Genomic DNA, 18,693 nt, shown 5'->3' with positions numbered 1-18,693 from the left:
TCCAGAGTAAGTGTCTATTCTAGTAAGAACAACATGCTGTTCCTTCCATGATGAAAGTTGTTCAGTGTCATCAACCTGCCACCAGGTAACTGATCACCTGAGACATGGTGCCATATTGGAGATAGTGTTAATTTTTGCTGTTGTCATAATGGTCACTCAACAGTGGTTGTAGTCAAGATGACCTTGGTGAGTGAAAGTCCATGTTGCTGAGCCCATGCATAACCTGCATCCCTGCCACCATGGTTACTCTGTTCATGAGCCCATTTGGTGATGACAGAGTGGCTGGGAAAGAAGCTGACTGGTATCCACAGAATGGGTCGTTCTATTTACTTGAGTGTTAAAATTCTCCCCAGCTGAGGTCACCCTTTGGTGAGCATTCACATGGGACAAAAACTTTCCTATATACTAGCAACAGAATTTGAAATTAAAAGCAATTAACATTTACACTAGTACCCTGAAAAATAAAATACTTAGGTATAAATCTAACAAAGCATGTTATATAAATCTAACAAAATATGTGCATGATCTATATGAGGAAAACTACAAAATTACAAAAATTCCTTACTGATGAAAGAAACTGAAGAACAAATAAATGGAGAGAGATTCCATGTTCATGGATAGGAGGGCTCAATACTGTCAAGACATCACTTCTTCCCAACTTGATCTATAGATTCAACACAATCCCAATCAAAATTCCAGCAAGTTACTTTGTGGATGTTGACAAACTGATTCTAAAGTTTATATGGAGAGGAGAAAGACCCAGAATACCCAATAGGATACTAAAGGAGAAGAACAAAGTCTTAGGACTGATGCTACTTGACTTCAAGACTTATTATAAACCTAAAGTAGTGAACACAGATGATATTGGTAAAAAGATAAATATATCATTGGAACAAAATAGAGAGCCTAGAAATAGATTCAACAAATATAGTTAACTGATCCTTGACAAAGGAGCAAAAGCAATACAATGGAGAAAAGATAGTCTTCTCAACAAATGGTACTGGAACAACTGGACATATACATATACAAAAAACAAATCTAGACAGACTTTACACCCTTCACAAAAGTTAACTCAAAATTGATCATACTCCTAAATGTTAAATACAAAATTGTAAAACTACTAGAAGAGAACATAGGAGAAAATGTAGATGACTTTGGTGTTATATCTAAAAAGACATCATCAAACACAAAGGCACAATCCATGAAAGAAAGATTGGTAAGTTTGACTTCATTAAAATTGAAAACTTCTACTTTGTAAAAGACATTATCAAGAGAATGAGAAGGCAAGCCACAGACTAGAAGAAAATAGTTGCAAAATATATATCTGATAAAGGACTGTTAACCAAAATACACAAAGAACTCTTAAAACTGAACAAAAAGAAAACAAACTGACTAAAAAATGGGCAAAAGATCTAAACAGATACCACACCAGAAGATAGAAGGCAAATGAGCACATAAAAATATTTTAAATTTCAAATCAAAACAAGAATGAGAAACCACTACACAGCTATTAGAATGGCAAAAATCTAAGACACTGTCGACACCAAATGCTAGAATGGATGTGTAACAACAGGAACTCTCATTGATGGTGGGAATGCAAAACTGATCGTGGAAAGACAGTATGCTAGTTTCTTAAAAAGCTAAACATAATTTTACCATATGATCAGCAATCATACTCCTTGGTAGTTACCCAAAGAGGATAAACTTATGTCCATACAAAAACCTGAATGGATAAATAAACTGTGGTACATCCAGACAATAGAATATTATTCAGTGCTGAAAAGAAATGAGCTATCAAGCCATGAAAAAAACATAAAGGAAATTTAAATACATATAATTAAAGGAAGGAAGTCAATCTGAACAGACTGCATATTGTGTGATTCCAACTGTATGACAGTCTCAAAAAGGCAAAATTATGGAGACAGTAAAAAGATCTGTGGTTGCTAGCAGTTAAGGGGGAAGGAGGGATGAGTAGGGTGACGCAAGATTTTCAGAGCAGTAAAACTACTCTGTATTACACTGTAATGTATTATAATGATGGATACATGTCATTATACATATGTTAAAACATCAAGTATATGCCCTAATGCAAACTATGGATTTGGGGAGATGATGATGTATTCATATAGGTTCATCAGTTATAACAAACGTACCATTCTGGTGGAGGATGTTAAGGGTGGGGAAGGCTCTCAGGGTGGGGGGGAGGAGGGGAATATGCAATATGTAAAATTGCTTTAAAACATTAATTATATTAAAAATATGAAAAGGGAACCCTCATACACTGTGAGTGGGAATGTAAATTGGTGCAGCCACTGTGGAAAATGGCATGAAGGTTTCTCAAAAAACTAAAAATAGAACTACCATATGAACCAGCAATTCCATTCCTAGGTATATATCCAAAAAAACCCCAAAACACTAAGTTGAAAAGATACATGCACCCCAGTGTTCATAGCAGCATTATTTACAATTGCTAAGATATGGAAGCAACTTAAGTGTCCATCAACAGATGAATGGATAAGGAAGATGTTTTTTATATATATATTATATGTATAATATATATATATATAATATATATATTATATATATATATATATAAAACACACACCCATGCACACAGAGTGGAATACTACACAGCCATAAAAAAAATTTTGCCATTTGCTGCAACATGGTTGGTCTTGGAGGGCATTATGCTAAATGAAGTCAGTCAGACAGAGAAAGACAAATACTGTATGATATCACTTATATGTGGCATCTAAAAAATACAACTAGTGAATATAACAAAAAGGAAGCAGACTCAGATACAGAGAACAATCTAGTGGTTACCAGTGGGGAGGTGGGAGGGGCAACACAGGGGTGGGGGAGTGGGTGTTACAAACTATTGGGTGTAAGATAGGCTACAAGGATGTATTGTACAACACAGAGGATATAACCAATATTTTGTAATAACTAAATGGAGTATAACCTTTAAAAATTGTATAAAAAGTAAAAAATATATATATATATTATTTTTAAAAGTGTACAGGGAGTTTCCATGTACTCTTCACCCATTTCCCCATCACTAATATCTTGCATAACTATAGTTTAAAATCAAAACCAAGATGACATTTGTACAATTCACAGAGCTTACTCAGATTTGTCAGTTTTAGATGTACTTATTTGTTTGTATGTGTAATTCCATATAATTTTGTCACATGTGTCAATTTGGGGAACTACCACTATAATCAAGATTCAGAACTGTTCCATCATCAACAGGATCTCCCGTGTTACTTCTTTATAGCCACACTAGTCCTTCCCTCACCCATTCCTAACTTTTGGCAAACACTAATCAGTTTTCCAGCTCTATAATTTTATTTCAAGACTGCTATATAAATGGATTCATATAGTACTTAACCTTTTAAGATCAGCTTTATTTCACTCAGTGCAATTATCTTGAGATCCATACAAGTTGTGAATATCAACAGTTTGTTCTCTTTTATTGCTGAATAGCATTTAATGGTATAAGGTGCCACATTTTGTTTAACCATTCACCTGTTGAAGGACATCTGGATTGTTTCTAGTTTTTGGCTATTAACAATTAAAGCTGCTATGAACTCTATATATAAATTTTTGAGTGAAGATCACTTTTCACTGTGTAGAACAGGGGTCCCCAACCCCCAGGTACCAGTCCACGGCCTGTTAGGAACCAGGCCACACAGCAGTAGGTGAGCGGCAGGCGAGCCAGTGAAGCTTCATCTGCCACTCCCCATTGCTCCCCATCCCTCGCATTACTGCCTGAACTATCCCCTCCCCTCATCCGTGGAAAAATTGTCTTCCACGAACCGGTCCCTGATGCTAAAAAGGTTGGGGACCGCTGCTCTAGAGTAAGTACCCAGGAATGGGATTGTTAGATAATACAGTAATTGTGTTTTAACTTTATAAGAAAATGCCAATCTATTTTCTACAATGCTTATACCATTTTGCATTTCCACCAGCAGAGTATGAGAGTTACAGCTGATCTATGTTATCCTCATCATCACTTCGTTTTGCCAGTATGCTTAATTTTAGCTATTCTAATGCGTATTTAGTGGCATTCCATTCTTGTTTAAATTTGCATTCATCTAGTGGCTAATGATGTTGAATATCTTTTCATGTGCTTATTTGCCATCTATCTTCTTTGGCAAAGAGTCTTTACAAGTAGTTTGCCCATTTTTTTTAAAGGAAATATTTCATTTTGGAATAATTTTACATTTAGAGGAAAGTAGCAAATAGAATACATAAATTTCTCATTCTCCTTCCCCAGTGTCACCTTGGTGCACTACTATTGGCTGAACTCTAGACTTCATTCATATTTCACCAGTTTAAAAAATTTTTTTCCTACAGTTTTTATTGAGGTGAAATTCATATAAAACCATTTTAAAATGTACAGTTCAGTGGCATTTAGTACATTCACAATGTTGTGCAACAACTACCACTATATAGCTCCAAAACATTTTCATCACCACAAAAAACAGCACTGACCCATTAAGCAGTCACTGCCCACTCTACTCTTCCCTCGCCACTGGTGACCATCAATCTGCTCTCTGTTTCTAGGGATTTACTTATTCCGGTTATTTCATATAAATGGAATCATACAATATGTGGCCTTTTGTCTGGCTTCTTTCACTTCATGTAATGTTTTTGAGGTTCATCCATGTAGCATGTATCAGTACTGCCTTTTTAAGATAAAATATTTTAAGATTGTGGTAAAATACACATAAAATTTACCATCTTAACCAATTTTAAGTGTACAGCTCAGTGGTATTAAGCACATTTGTACTGTGCACCAGCCATCTCCAGAACTCTTTTCACCTTGTAAAAATGAAACACATTACCCATTAAAACATAACTCCCCATTTCCCTCTCCCCCAGCTCCTGGCAACCACCATTCTACTTTCTTTATCTATACATATGACTACTCTAGGTACCTCATATAATTGGAATCATACAATTTTTCTCTTTTTGTGACTGGCTTAGTTTACTTAGCATAGTATCCTCAAGGTTCATTCATGTTGTAGTGTATGTCAGAATTTCCTTCCTTTCTAAGGCTGAACAAATTCCACTGTATGTTTTACACATATTTTGTTTATCCATTCATCCACTGATGGACTGTGGATTGGGTTGCTTCCACATTTTAGCTATCGTCAATAATGTGTGTTTTCCATGGCAGCTGTACAATTTCACATTCCCACCAACAATACACAAGGGTTCTAACTTCTCCACATCCTCGTCAACACATTATTTTCTGTTTTTTTTTTTTTTAATGGTAGCCACCACCTATTGGATATGAGGTGATATTTCATTGTGGTTTTGATTTGCATTTCCCCGATGATTAGTGATTTTGAAGATCTTTTCATGTGCTTATTGGCCATCTGTATATGTTCTTTGGAGAAATATCTATATAACTCTTTTTCCCATTTTTAAATTGAGTTGTTTGTTATGGAACTTTAGGAGTTCTCTGAATATTCTGGATAGTAGAACCTTTTCAGACATACGATTTGTAAATATTTTCTCTGTAGGTGGTCTTTTCACTTTCTTGATAATGTCCTTTGTGCAAAAATTTTTAATTTTGAAGTCCAATTTACCATTTTTTCTTTTGTTGCTTGTGTTTTTGGTGTCATATTTGAGAATCCATCGCCAAATTCAGTGTCATGAACATTTTCCCTTATGTTTTCTTCTAAGAGTTTTTTAGCTTTATCTCTTAAAGTTAAGTCATTGATCCATTTTTTATTTTTTGTATGTGGTATGAGGTAGTGGTCCATCTCCAATATTTTACATGTGGATTTCCAGTTGTCTCAGTATCATTTGTTGAAGTGACTATTCCCTGCCCCCTCAAAACCTCATTGAATTGTCCTGGTAACTTGTTGAAAAATCAATTGGTCATAGATGTATGGTTTTATTTCTGGACTCTCAGTTCTATCATTGATCTATATGTCTGTCTTTATGCCAATATCACACTGTTTTGATATGTGTACCCATGCAGGAAGTTTTGAAATTGGGAAGTGTGAGTCGTCCAACTTTCTCCTTTTTTCAGTATTGTTTTGTCTATTTTTGCTTTGGCATTTCCACATGAATTTTAGGATAAGCTTTTCCATTATTTAAAATGGCTATTGGTATTTTGGCTGGGACTGCATTAAATCTGTTAGATTGTTTTGGGTATTAAACAATATTAAGCATTTCAATTCATGAACAAGGGATGTATTTTCACTTACATAGGTCTTAATTTCTTTTAGCAATGTTTTGTAGTTTTCAGTGTACAAGTTTTACATCTCCTTGGTTAAATTTATTTCTAGGTATTTTATTCTTTGGAAGACTTACAAATGGAATTTTTTTAAAATTTCTTTTTCAAAATTTTCATTGCTGGTGTATAGAAATGCAGCTGATTTCTGTGTGTTTATCTTATACCCTGTAACTTTGCTAAATTATTAGTTCTAGTTCTTGTGTGGATTCTTTGGGATTTTCTGTATAGAGGATCATGCCATCTGCCACAGGGACAGTTTTACTTCTTTACTAATTTGGATGCTCTTTATTTATTTATTTTGCTTAATATCTCTGGCTAGAACTTCCAGTACAAAATAGAAGTGGTAAACAAAGGCATCCTTGTCTTGTTCTTGATCTTAATGAAGAAAGTTTTCAGTCTTTCATCCTTGAGTAGAATGACTGCGGGCTTTTCATGAATGCCTTTTATCAGTTTGAGGACATTCCCTTCTATTTCTAGTTTTCTGAATTTTTTTGTTTGTTTTGTGTGTTTGTTTGTTTTTTATCATGAAAGGGTATTCAATTTTGTCAAATCCTTTTTCTGCACCAATTCAGATGATCATGTGTGGGATTTTTCCTTCATTCTGTTAGTGTGGTTTTTTACCTTTTTAATTTTCTTCTGTTGAACCACTCTTGTATTTCTGAGATAAATCTCACTTGATTATGGTATATAATCCTTTTAATATGCTGTTGGATTTTGTTTGCTAATACTTTGAGAATATTTGCATGTATATTCATAAGGGATATTGGTCTCTAATTTTATTTTCTTGTGGTGTTGTCTAGGTTTGAAATCAGAGTAATGCTGGTTCATAGGATGCATTAGGAAAGGTTCCCTCTTCTATTTTTTGGAAGAGTTTGATAAGGATATGTGTTAATTCTTCTTTACATATTTGGTAGAATTCACCAGTGAAGCCATCTCATCCTGGACTTTTCTTTGTCAGGAGGTTTTTGAGTACTGATTCAATGTCCTTACTTGACATTGAATAGCTAAGCTCAGATTTTCTTTCTTCTTAAGTCAGTTTTGGTAATTCATGTATCTCTAGGAATTTGCCTATTTCATCTAGATTATCTAATGTTGGCATACAATTGTTCATAGTATTCTCTTATAATCCTCTAACTTCTGTAAGGTTGATAGTAATGTACCCACTTTTATTCCTGATTATAACTGTTTGTATATTCTTTTTTCTTAGTCTAGGTGAGGGTTTGTCAATTTGTTGATCTTTTCAGAGTCAACTTATGGCTTGATTATTGATTTTCCATTATTTTATTTTCTTTCATCTTTATTTTTTTTCTTACTCTGCTAGCTTTGGGTTTAATTGGCTGCTCTTTTCTAGTTTGTTAAGGTGTAGAGTTGGATTATTGTTCTGAGAGCTTTCTTCTTTTTTTTTTTTAACATCTTTATTGGAGTAAAATTGCTTTACAATGGTGTGTTAGTTTCTACTTTATAACAAAGTGAATCAGCTATACATATACATATACCCCCATATCTCCTCCCTCTTGCGTCTCCCTCCCACCCTCCCTATCCCACCCCTCTAGGTGGTCACAAAGCACTGAGCTGATCTCCCTGTGCTATACAGCTGCTTCCCCCTAGCTATCTATTTTACATTTAGTAGTATATATAAGTCCATGCCACTCTCTCACTTCATCCCAGCTTACCCTTCCCCCTCCCCATGTCCTCAAGTCCATTCTCTACGTCTGCATCTTTATTCCTGTCCTGCCCCTAGGTCCTTCATAACCATTTTTTAATTTTTTATTTATTTATTTATTTATTTTTTAGATTCCATGTATATGTGTTAGCATACGGTATTTGTTTTTCTCTTTCTGACTTACTTCACTCTGTATGACAGACTCTAGGTCTATCCACCTCACTACAAATAACTCAATTTTGTTTCTTTTTATGGCTAAGTAATATTCCATTGTATATATGTGTCACATCTTTATCCATTCATCTGTCGATGGACACTGAGGTTGTTTCCATGTCCTGGCTATTGTAAATAGGAGCCTTCTTCTTTTTAATGTGGGCATTTATACCTATAATTTTCCTCTGAGATGTGTCTATGGTGTAACCTATAGATTTAGTTGTTTGTTTTCATTCGTCTCAAAGTATCTCCAATTACCCTTGTAATTTCCTCTTTGATCCATTAGTTGTTTAAGAGTGTTCTATTTAATTTCCAAGTTTTATGAATTTTCCAGCTTTATTTCTGACTTCTAGTTTCTTTCCATTGTGGTTAAAGAGAAAACTTTGTATGATTTTAATCTTTTTAAATTTACTGAGACTTGTTTTGTGGCCTAAAATATGTCCTATCCTGGACAGTGTTCCATGAGCCCTTGAGAAGAATATGTCTTCTACTATTATTGCATAGAGTACTTTATATATGTCTATTAGGACTAATTGGTTTACAGTGTTATTCATATACTCTTTCTTTTTTGATCACCTGTGTAAATTTTCTATCCTTATTGAAAGCAGCCTATTGAATTCTCCAACTATTATTGTAGAATTGTCTAATTCTCCCTTCAATTCTGTTAATGTTTGATTCATATATTTGGGACTCTGCTCTTTGGTGTATATTTATTTACAATTGTTTTATCTTCTCACTGAATTGATGCTTTTATCAATATATAATGTCCTTCTTTGTTAGCTTTTGACTTAAAGTCTACTTTGTCTGTTAGTATTAATATTGCCACCCAAGTTTCGTTTACTATTTGCATGGAATATCTTTTTCTATCATTTTAATTTTAATATATTTGGTTTTTTAATCTAAAATGAGTCTCTTGTATAGTTGGGTCTTATATATTTTTTAGTCTGCCAATTTGTCTTTTAATTGGTGAGTTTAATCCATTTAAAGTAATTACTTTTGGTGTCAGTCTATTTATCTCTTGTAAAAATAAAATACAGTGTGTGTGAAAAAAATAATAATTACTTTAAAAAATAATTACTAATAAAGAAGCACTTCTGCCATTTTTATATTTGTTTTCAAAAAATATCTTTCTGAATTGCTCCAATACTGCCTTCTTTTTTGTTTGATTCATTTTTTTCTAATATACCTTTTTTATCCCTCCACATTTCCTTTTCTGTGTATTTTTTAGTTATTTTCAAATGGTTATCCTGGTGATTACAATTAACATCATAAATTTATAACAATCTATTTTGAATTGATACCAACTTAGCTTCAATAGCATACAAAACTCAGCTCTTATAGAGCTCCCTCACCTCCCCTTATGTTGTTGTTGCCTTAATATCTTTATACATTGCATGCCCATTAAAAAAGATTTATAACTGTTTTATACATTTGTCTCTTAAGTCATGTAGGAAACAAAATAGAGGGGTTAAGAAAAATATAATAATACTGGCTTTTATATCTGCCTATTTAGTTACCTTTACCAGTGTTCTTTATTTCTTTAAATGGCTTCAAGTTACTGTCTAGTATCCTTTCACTTCAGCCGGCAGACTCCCGTTGGTATTTCTTGTGTGTGTGTGGGGGGGTCTACTAGTGATAAACTGTCTTTGCTTTTGTTTATCTGGGAATGTCTTAATTTCTTTCATTTTTGAAGGAAAATTTTGCCAGATATAGAATTCTTTGTCGACATTTTCCTTTTCTTTCAGCACTTTAAATATGTCATTCTACTGCATTTTGGCTTTTATGGTTTCTGATGTGCAACTGGCTATTAATCTTATTGAGGAGCCCTTATACATGATGAGTCGCTTCTCTCTTGCTGCTTTTAAGATTCTCTCTTTGTGTAAAGTTTGATTGTAATGTGTCCCAGTGTGGGTCTCTTTGAGTTTTTCATATTTGGAGCTCATTGACTTTCTTGGCTGTAGAGATTCACATCTTTCCTCAAGTTTGGGATGTTTTCAGCCATTTCCTCAAACATTCTTTCTTCCCTTTTTTCTTCTTCTCTTCTTCTGGTACTCCCATAATATACTGGTATACTCAGTGGTGTCTCACAAGTCACTTAACCTTTGTTCATTTTCTTTCATATATTTTTGCTCCTCTGAGTTGATAATTTCAATTGGCCACTTTCTTCTGCCAGCTCAAATCTGCTGTTAAACCTTTCTGGTGAATTTTTCACTTTAGCCTTTGTAATTTTTAGCTCCAGAATTTCTACTTAGTTCCTTTTTATAATTTCTATTTCTTTATTAATAGTCTCTATTTGTTCATCCATTGTTATCCAATTCTTAATTGGCTTTTTCATTTGTGCTTGTTTTAGCTTCATAATCTCTTGATCTTTTAAAAAATTGTTTCATTGCTCCCTTTGAGTATCCTAAAAGTCTTTAAAATAAGTCTTTGTTATTCTTTTCATAAAATTAATTTCATATAGAATGAACTGTTGTAGTACTTAACTTTTGTCTTTTTTAGCACAAGATTTTTTTTATGTCGTCTGGAATTTTTTCTCCAGCTCCCCCTTCTTTGTTCTCTACTCTGGATAATTAGTTTTATAGTTGCTTTCCACTAGTTTCTAGATCCCTAGTCTATAATTTTCAGAGTTCTTGATCCATGATATTGCAGGAGCTATGAAAAAAAAGCTAGTGGGAAATTTCCTGTCGGTCCAGTGGTCATGACTTGGTGCTTTCACTGCTGTGGGCCTGGGTTCGATCCTTGGTCAGGGAACTGAGATCCTGTAAAATGCACGGCACGGCCAAAAAAAAAAAAGAAAAAAGAGCTAGCTACTCATCTAGTAAGTCAGAAACCAGGCCCAAGAATTGTTTGAGGGTTTTAAAATCTTGCAGGTGGTAGGGGTGGTTGTTGTTGTTTTTTCTATTTTTTTGTTTTAATTTCTTAGGTCATTAATTTGATTTAAAAATGTGGTTTGTAAGATTCTACTCTTACGTATTGAGGTTTTCTTTGTGGTTTTAACATTGGTTTAACTTTTATAAGTTTTTCAATGGGCACTTGAAATTACAACACATTTTCAAGGTATAAAGTTCAGGATATAGTAAATAAATCTTCCAAGTAAATTATGTTTCTTTGTTCCCATATGGTTTTTCTTACTTTTTGTCTCCTTGAATTGTCAGTAAATTATGTTAGAATCTCTTATGGTTATCGCATTTCTGTTTATTCTTAATGTTTCTTGTACATCAAGAACTGTAAGAAATGTAATTATTATCCTACATTATTTGGTTTATTAAAATTTGTAAACAGTTTCATTGTAGATGGTACATTTCAGCACTATAAATATCAGCACTTTTCTAATTTAATGTATTTTGCCTTGAACTCAACTGATATTAACATCATAACTCCTGTTTTATTTTTGCTAGTAGTTGTCTTATATGTCCTACTACTAGCCTTTGAATCACTTTGCTTTAGATCTCTCTTGTGAATTTTGTTTTGCTATACATGCTGAAAGCCTTTTTCTTGTAAGTAAAGTAATTCACTTTTTATGTCTATTGACAGAGACATTTCATCATAGTTCTGTCATTTAAAAAAACACATTTAGTATTTTTACTCAATTTTCTGGGAGACAATTTACACACTAACCCCCTTCTTAAGTTAATGTGACAATTTTCCATAATGAACTGCTTAAAGAGAAGCTTTGGTCTAGAATGGAATCAAAACCAAACGTACAAAAAAATAGATTAAAAACTTTAAAAGACTGTTTAAAAATCCAACATTTTCACCAATTATATTCAAACAACACCCAAATGATATTGGCATATGCATTTTTAGTGTTTCCTTGTGGTTGGCTTTCCTCACCATCTTGCAAGTTACAAACAGAGCTGCAGTCAGTTGTAGTCTGTCATGCTAGATCATAGAGGTTCACTCAGCTTCATATTAGTTGAAGGCCCTGGGTGGAGGACTCTAAGGTCTTGAAATCCCAAATCATCATGGCTCCATTGATTCCTATAGGGCAAAATTTCTGATCATCTTGCTTGTCTACCTTGCAAATAGGTACTTGAGTGATGCTATTCTGGTGTAGCATCTCTGAGGCTGTATTATGGTCCTTGATTGTGACTCTTGTCTATGTTGTGGAAGTGTTCCATGGCTAACATGTTGTGCTGGATGCTGTGTTTTGGAATGTCTAGTTTGGAGACTAAGGTCAAGCAGCCATGGTCATCTTAGTTAAAAAGCACTGGGCAGCATTCTTGGCTAGCAGCTACAACAACACTGTTCTCTGAGACAAATAATACACTCAGGAGTGGCAGGAACTCTGTTTTCAGATTGCAACCTGAACGCTATTTGAGACATCAGGACTGCACGTGGTGCTTACTCAGGCTCCCAGTGGTAGAGAAGTTGAACCAGGGACCCAGCCTCCAGTGCCACCAAACTCTGTCAGTTAACCAAAATGCATCTTGCTGCTCCATGGCATACTGGTTGGCTTTTCGTCCACTTTTTAATTGTATGTAGAATCACTCTGCATTTGAAGTCACATGATCCTGCTGTCAGCAAAACATGGAGATACAGATCCAAACTAAGGACAGTTGAATGAATTGGCTTTTTAATGTGCTTGCTTACCCACTCGTCATTTTTATAGCCAAGTGACAGACAGAAATGAATTGTTTTTCACTCTCTACAGCAAATTTGTTCTTTAGAGGGGACCACTTCACAAAAGCGGCTGCATGATTAATTCTCAAGGTCACGAGGGTTAGCGTCCAAACCCCATCTTTCCAACTCCTGCAAAGGACAGTGTGATCATGCTCGAGAGCCCTATCCCTACCTGTGATGTCTCCACTGTGCTCTGGAGTGCATGAGGTTTCACCCACTGGCTCCCATTCTTCTTATAGGTGGGAACTTTGTGGTTATTGTGGCTAAGGGCAATCTGAGTATGGCATGGCAACTGATTGGCTCCAGTAAAAATTGTTGCAGGGACAATATTTTTGGTGTTTTTAAAGGTTAGAAAGCTGGGGTCAGGGCAGTCCTGACAGGCTCAGAGTGTAGAACTTGAAGACTCTGGTCAGTCAACAGGAACAGGCTGTGTTCCATTCTGCAAGTTTTATGTAGATTATTTCATCTTCCTCTTCCTTCTCCTCCTCCTTTTCCCCCGTTCTTCCTCTTCCTTCTTCTTCTTTTTCCTTCTCTAGTTTCTGTAGTTTCTTTCACTATGTGGCCTGTATTTTCTTATTTTCTTTTTTATTGTATTATCCTTTGCCTGATTTTTTGACGTTTTGGGGTATTAATTTTTTTTAGTGGTTACCTTGAAGATATATTTTTAATTCTTCTTGAATTGCTATATGTGCATAATATCAATTTATTTCCCCTTGTGAAAGGTGAAATTAAGTATAATTCCTCTTCCTCTGCTTATCTTTGCTCTCAGTTCACCACCGATTAACCACCACACTTAGCTATAGACATATTAACTCTTGTTAGCAACTTTAACCTTTCTTTACCCTCTCGAAAATTAAAAGTTAAAGTATTTCTATGTCATTATGGATTTTATGTTTACATTTTATTTTATAATCATATTTGCCACTGTCATTTAACTTTAGTTTTACAATTAAATAAATTAAATAATCACTACTTGTCCTTTGACCATGGCCTCTCCATGCATCTTTTCATTGGCTGGAGGCCATCCTGTAGTAGATTTTTTTTAAGGGTTCACGGGGGCCTGTGTTTCATTTACAGTATTCTAAGATGCATATATAAACTATATTCATAATGTGTGCCAGCCCCTGGATTATGTGCATTCAAGGTTTGAATTCTATAAAATCAATTCATTTTTAGGCTATTAATTCAAAATCTTTATTAAGAAAGAGAAATGTCTGTATTTTTTGTTATAAATTGAGAAACAAGATAGTTTTTCACTGAATGTTAAAATGTTAGGGAATAAAGCAATTTCCCATGATTCTGGTAACTACTTCATAGAAGGCTAACAACTTGAGGGTTCTAATTGCGTAACTGTCCAATGTATGAGGTTTTTACTGTTATTACTATTATTTTACTTTTACTGTTATACTGCTACTCCAGATAAGGATTTTTGTAACAAAGAAGTTATTACATTAGTACCCAAAGCTCTCCAACACGTTGTCGTCTTTCCTTTGTCTTCAGTGAACAGCTCATATACACAGTCACTAACACCTTTACACAGATGAGTGTTACCTATTACTTTGGGCTTGAGATTTCCCCTCTACACTCTAGCCCTACATTTCTTTTTTTTCTTTATTCTTTTAATTGAAGTATAGTTGACTTACAATATTGTGTTAGTTTTAGGTGTACAGCAAAATGATATATACATATATTTTTTTCAGATTATTTTTCATTATAGGTTATTATAAGATATTGAATATTGTTCCCTGTGCTATATGGTAAACAGTCCTACATTTCTAATTGCTCACTGAGTGGTTAACATGAATGTCCCTGAGCAACTCAAACTCATTTTCCTTTCCTCTCAAACCAGGTATTCTCCATGAGAATGGTATTCTCCATTTTCTGCACTCTGTAGTCATCCTTGACTCCCCCTATTAGCTATGCCTTACCAGCCCTATTCCCTCACTGTTCCCAATCCCATCAGTTGTAAAGTCTCCCATGGTAACAGCTCTTCATTTTCACTGTTGTTATCCTACTTTGGTCCTTATTTGGTGTACTACAATAGCTTCTTACACATTTTCCTCCTTCACTAAAGGATTATACACCACTGCAGAATATTCTTCCTAAAACCATGTTACAAGCAACCCAGGATATATTTTACACCAAGGTTTTACGTTGGAAGAATTTACATACATAAAGACATTTATCCTCTTTCAGAATCCTTATAATTTTTTTTCTGGAGATTTGTGGGAAACAAGTTTTAAAAATGAAATTACATTGACAACATACTTAGAAATAGGGATTTAATGAAATTTTATTGTGAATCCTTTTAATTGCAAAAAATCCTTTAGTAAAGTGATAAGCACTTGACTATTTTATCTTTTATATATGTGAGTTTTCATAATCATCTTTGTCTAAAGTATGCGTAAAAATAGTAAGAATGAAGCAACTGGGAAGGAGATAACTGGAGACTGAAAGACTGACAGTTTTAGAAATTGTTTATTAATATGTTTATTAATAACAATCATGCCTAACTGACCTCCAGATTAGAATTAAAACTAAGAGCTTTCTTTGCTACTTCCAATAAATATGGAAGTGGGCTGAGAATCTTCTTTCTATTTTTTTTTTATTATTCCTTTTCAACATTCTAGGAAAGAAATTATGATATGTGGAAATTAAGTGAATAAATATCAGAATGCATATTTTTCTAGAGAAAAGCATTCTCATTCTTTAGTCTTCATTTGACATTTGTCACAGTACATGCTATACAAAATATTACTGATCTATCTCGGATAATTTGTACAAATTATATAGCATAATGTCTGACATGTAGTAGGAGGTCAATAAATGGAACTAGAATGTTGATTCTTCCTTTGACATCAATTACATTGGCAAAATACTAATTAACTTCATAACAATTTTGTTAATATTAAACTAATAATAATACTGAATATGTTAGTGCTTTGCATTTAAAAATACAATAACATAATTGTCCAATTTAATCAAATTCATCTAAGATGATATGTAATCAGATTTTAAATGTAACAAACTATTTGACTGAGAGTTATTTAATTTAGATACAATGAGATGAGGTATGTGAATATGCTCCATAAACTTTGGGTATTATGTTCTGTGATCTAGGTTAAAATCTTAATTCTACAATTTATTAACAATATAACCTCAGTTTCTGCTCTGAAAAAAAAGATTGGGAACAGTGATAACTATCTTAAAGAGTTGCTAAGAAAGTCAAATAAAATAATGTGTGTGAAACAGCTTTGTACACTAAAAAATAATGCAAAGACTAATTATTGTATTTTTCTTATTTCAACCATGACATTAGTAGGATTTAATGCTATGACCTTAAGTCAGAATAAAGGAGATGAAAATAAAGGTAATTCAATTAAATTTCAAAAAAGAAAAAAACTATCTTGGAACAAGCAGATAAAAGTTCTGAAAGAAAAATTTATTAAAGCCTATTTAATTTATTTCAGAGCTAGAATTATGAATAAGCTCTTAACCACCACAAAAAATAAACTAAAAGTGAATAAAATCTTCTATAACTTTCTTAAATGGCGAGAACTCTATTCTTTTATGTATCGGACTTTGTTGTTGCTGTTGTTAAATAGCATTAACAACATTAAATCGCATTAATTCTAAATGATATTAATATACAAAATGGGAAAAATAGTTCCAGAAAAAGTGATGTTCATTTACATGGTTACAGTCACAAGGGTCCATATGCATGACTAGTTAATGTTTAAAACCATTCTCATGATCAAAAAAAAACAAAACCCAAAACATTATATACCTTGGTGTGTAATGATTTATGAAACATAATTTTGTAAAATGATTGTTAACAAACAAAATGTTGAATGCTGCCAACAGAACTGTATGGTGATTTTTAAGAAAGGCTTTTTGTAAAGCCATTAAACCCTGCCATCTAGGAAACTTGTTATTCATGGACTGGTTGGTTAAAATGTTCAGCCAAATGAATGTAAGAAAACTTAAAATTGTTGGCTTTTGCCTACCGTACCAAGATCAGCCTTAAGATCTGTTGGCAGACTTAACTTTCTTGATCCTTTAACTGAAACAACAGAAAAAGGAAAAAGGCAGTTGTTAATTATATAAAATTAAAGAGGAGTGTGAGGGAACAGTATGTTTTACAGTATAATTATTGAAATCCTAATGAACATTACATTTAGTGAGCATTATGGAAGCAGAAATATTGTTCAGTGTTAGTTTGTTGTCATTCAGGAATAAATAATATGCAAACAGAAACATGAGAAAAGCAATTGTTATTACAGTAAATAATTAAGTGCATCTTTGCATAGTTTTTTTCACATGTAGCATGAGAAGTGATTTCTTATTTTGGAAAGAACCAAAAATCAATTCCAGATAAATCTGATAGATAAAGAAATACTGCAACAAATGTATAAGTTCAGATCATAAATAACAATGGTAAGGGGGAAAACTGATTAACTCTGTAAACATATTTTGAAATAGAAAGAAAATTCTATTATAGATGTGCATGATATAGTGAAGGAAACTTTACCATACCTATGGCAGATGAAATGACTTATATATTGAATACTACAATGTTAAATTCAGTAGATAAAAAAATCTTAAATAAAAAATATTTGAAAATAAATTTAATTATATTATTATAAATCAAGCTGTCATAAAATGTTTGAATAAACCAAGAAAACTCCTACAATTTATTGAAAATTTGCCTCATTATCTGTTAATAAAAATTTTACATTGGGCATCTCATAAAATATTTAACTGGAATGTTATAATAGAAAGAAATTGCATTAGGGGAAATCATGTTAGAAATATTTTCTGTCAATACTTTATTAAGACTCAAATTGATACTATCAATTAATTTATGCCTTCTAATGAGTGATTTTCTTTACAATTAGGAAAGTTATTTTAAAATAAAGATGCAGTATGATATAGTAGAAAGAATACTTAATTTAAAATCAGAAAACATGAGTCACAAATTTCTGAATTGTTACCACCTAATTATAAAACTTTGAAAAAGTTTTATAAAAATCCCTTCATCAATTTGCAGCTTAATCTTCCATCTGTCAAATAACATCTTTGATACTATCTCTAATACTTCAGCTGGAATTATTGGAATACATTTTATAAAACCTAAATACAATAGAAACCTAAATATACTTTTTGTGTGTCATGAAATATTACTCATCTTTTGATTTTTTTCCAACCATTTAAAAATTAAAAACCCATTCTTAATTCACAAGTCATACCAAAATAGGTTGCAAGCTGGATTTGGCCTGTGGGCTGTAGCTTGCTGACTACAATATGCCATGCTAAACTACTTATTAAAGGAAATCTAAGCATTATCATTCTAATAAAAATAATAGCAACAGGCAGTTGTCTCTATGAAAAAGACATTAAATAATTCTATTAAGGAGAAATCAAATCAAATTTGAGCAATTTGGGTTTAGAATCAGCAGTACAACAAAAAGATTGTATTTATATAAAAATATGGCAAACTAAATAAATATATGTAATAATTATGCCAGAACAGGTTGCAAATAAAGTATATTTTGTAAATTGATTCACAATTCAGACAGACTGAGGAAGTGGGATGTTACTACTTTAAATCTTTCACTTAATCTTTAAAATAGGAACTAATTCTTTATAATGTAAGGATTTGTTTCAGAATTTATCTTTTTAATTGTTTCTATTTTGTTTTTAAATAGGGTATTTCAACATATCTATATAGTATAAATTCAAAAATGGATTACAAAGATGCTTTCAGAAAGAGGTCAAACAGTTCCTTTCTATTAGTCTAGTATCTAATTTACTCTGGCTCTCATATCTGCTCCACTTTTTGGGATACCCCCTCCACTTCACCACCAACCCTCTTGGCTTCCTGTAGACTGCTTCCTACCTAAAAATTGGGGGCCCGTCACAAACCCCATCCTCAAAT

General features: G+C 33.1%; 1 protein-coding gene and 1 pseudogene across 3 annotated transcripts in view; both read right to left on the bottom strand.

Moving 5' to 3' along the window:
• Positions 1-18,693, bottom strand: part of STXBP5L (syntaxin binding protein 5L) — a 366,549-nt gene that overhangs the window by 35,821 nt on the left and 312,035 nt on the right. Inside the window, exon 21 of one of the 3 annotated variants that reach the window (XM_061193153.1) lies at positions 16,768-16,818. The exons of the other annotated variants lie outside the window; for them this stretch is intronic. Coding sequence (XP_061049136.1) covers positions 16,768-16,818 — 51 coding nt within the window. The remainder of the gene's footprint in view (positions 1-16,767; positions 16,819-18,693) is intronic. 3 annotated transcript variants of the gene reach the window in all.
• On the bottom strand, positions 12,040-13,193 carry LOC133093766 (actin-related protein 2/3 complex subunit 1A-like; annotated as a pseudogene).

This window comes from Eubalaena glacialis, chromosome 6 (genome assembly GCF_028564815.1).
Source record: "Eubalaena glacialis isolate mEubGla1 chromosome 6, mEubGla1.1.hap2.+ XY, whole genome shotgun sequence".
NCBI classification, from domain to species: domain Eukaryota; kingdom Metazoa; phylum Chordata; class Mammalia; order Artiodactyla; family Balaenidae; genus Eubalaena; species Eubalaena glacialis.
This window is presented reverse-complemented; position numbering and strand designations above follow the sequence as displayed.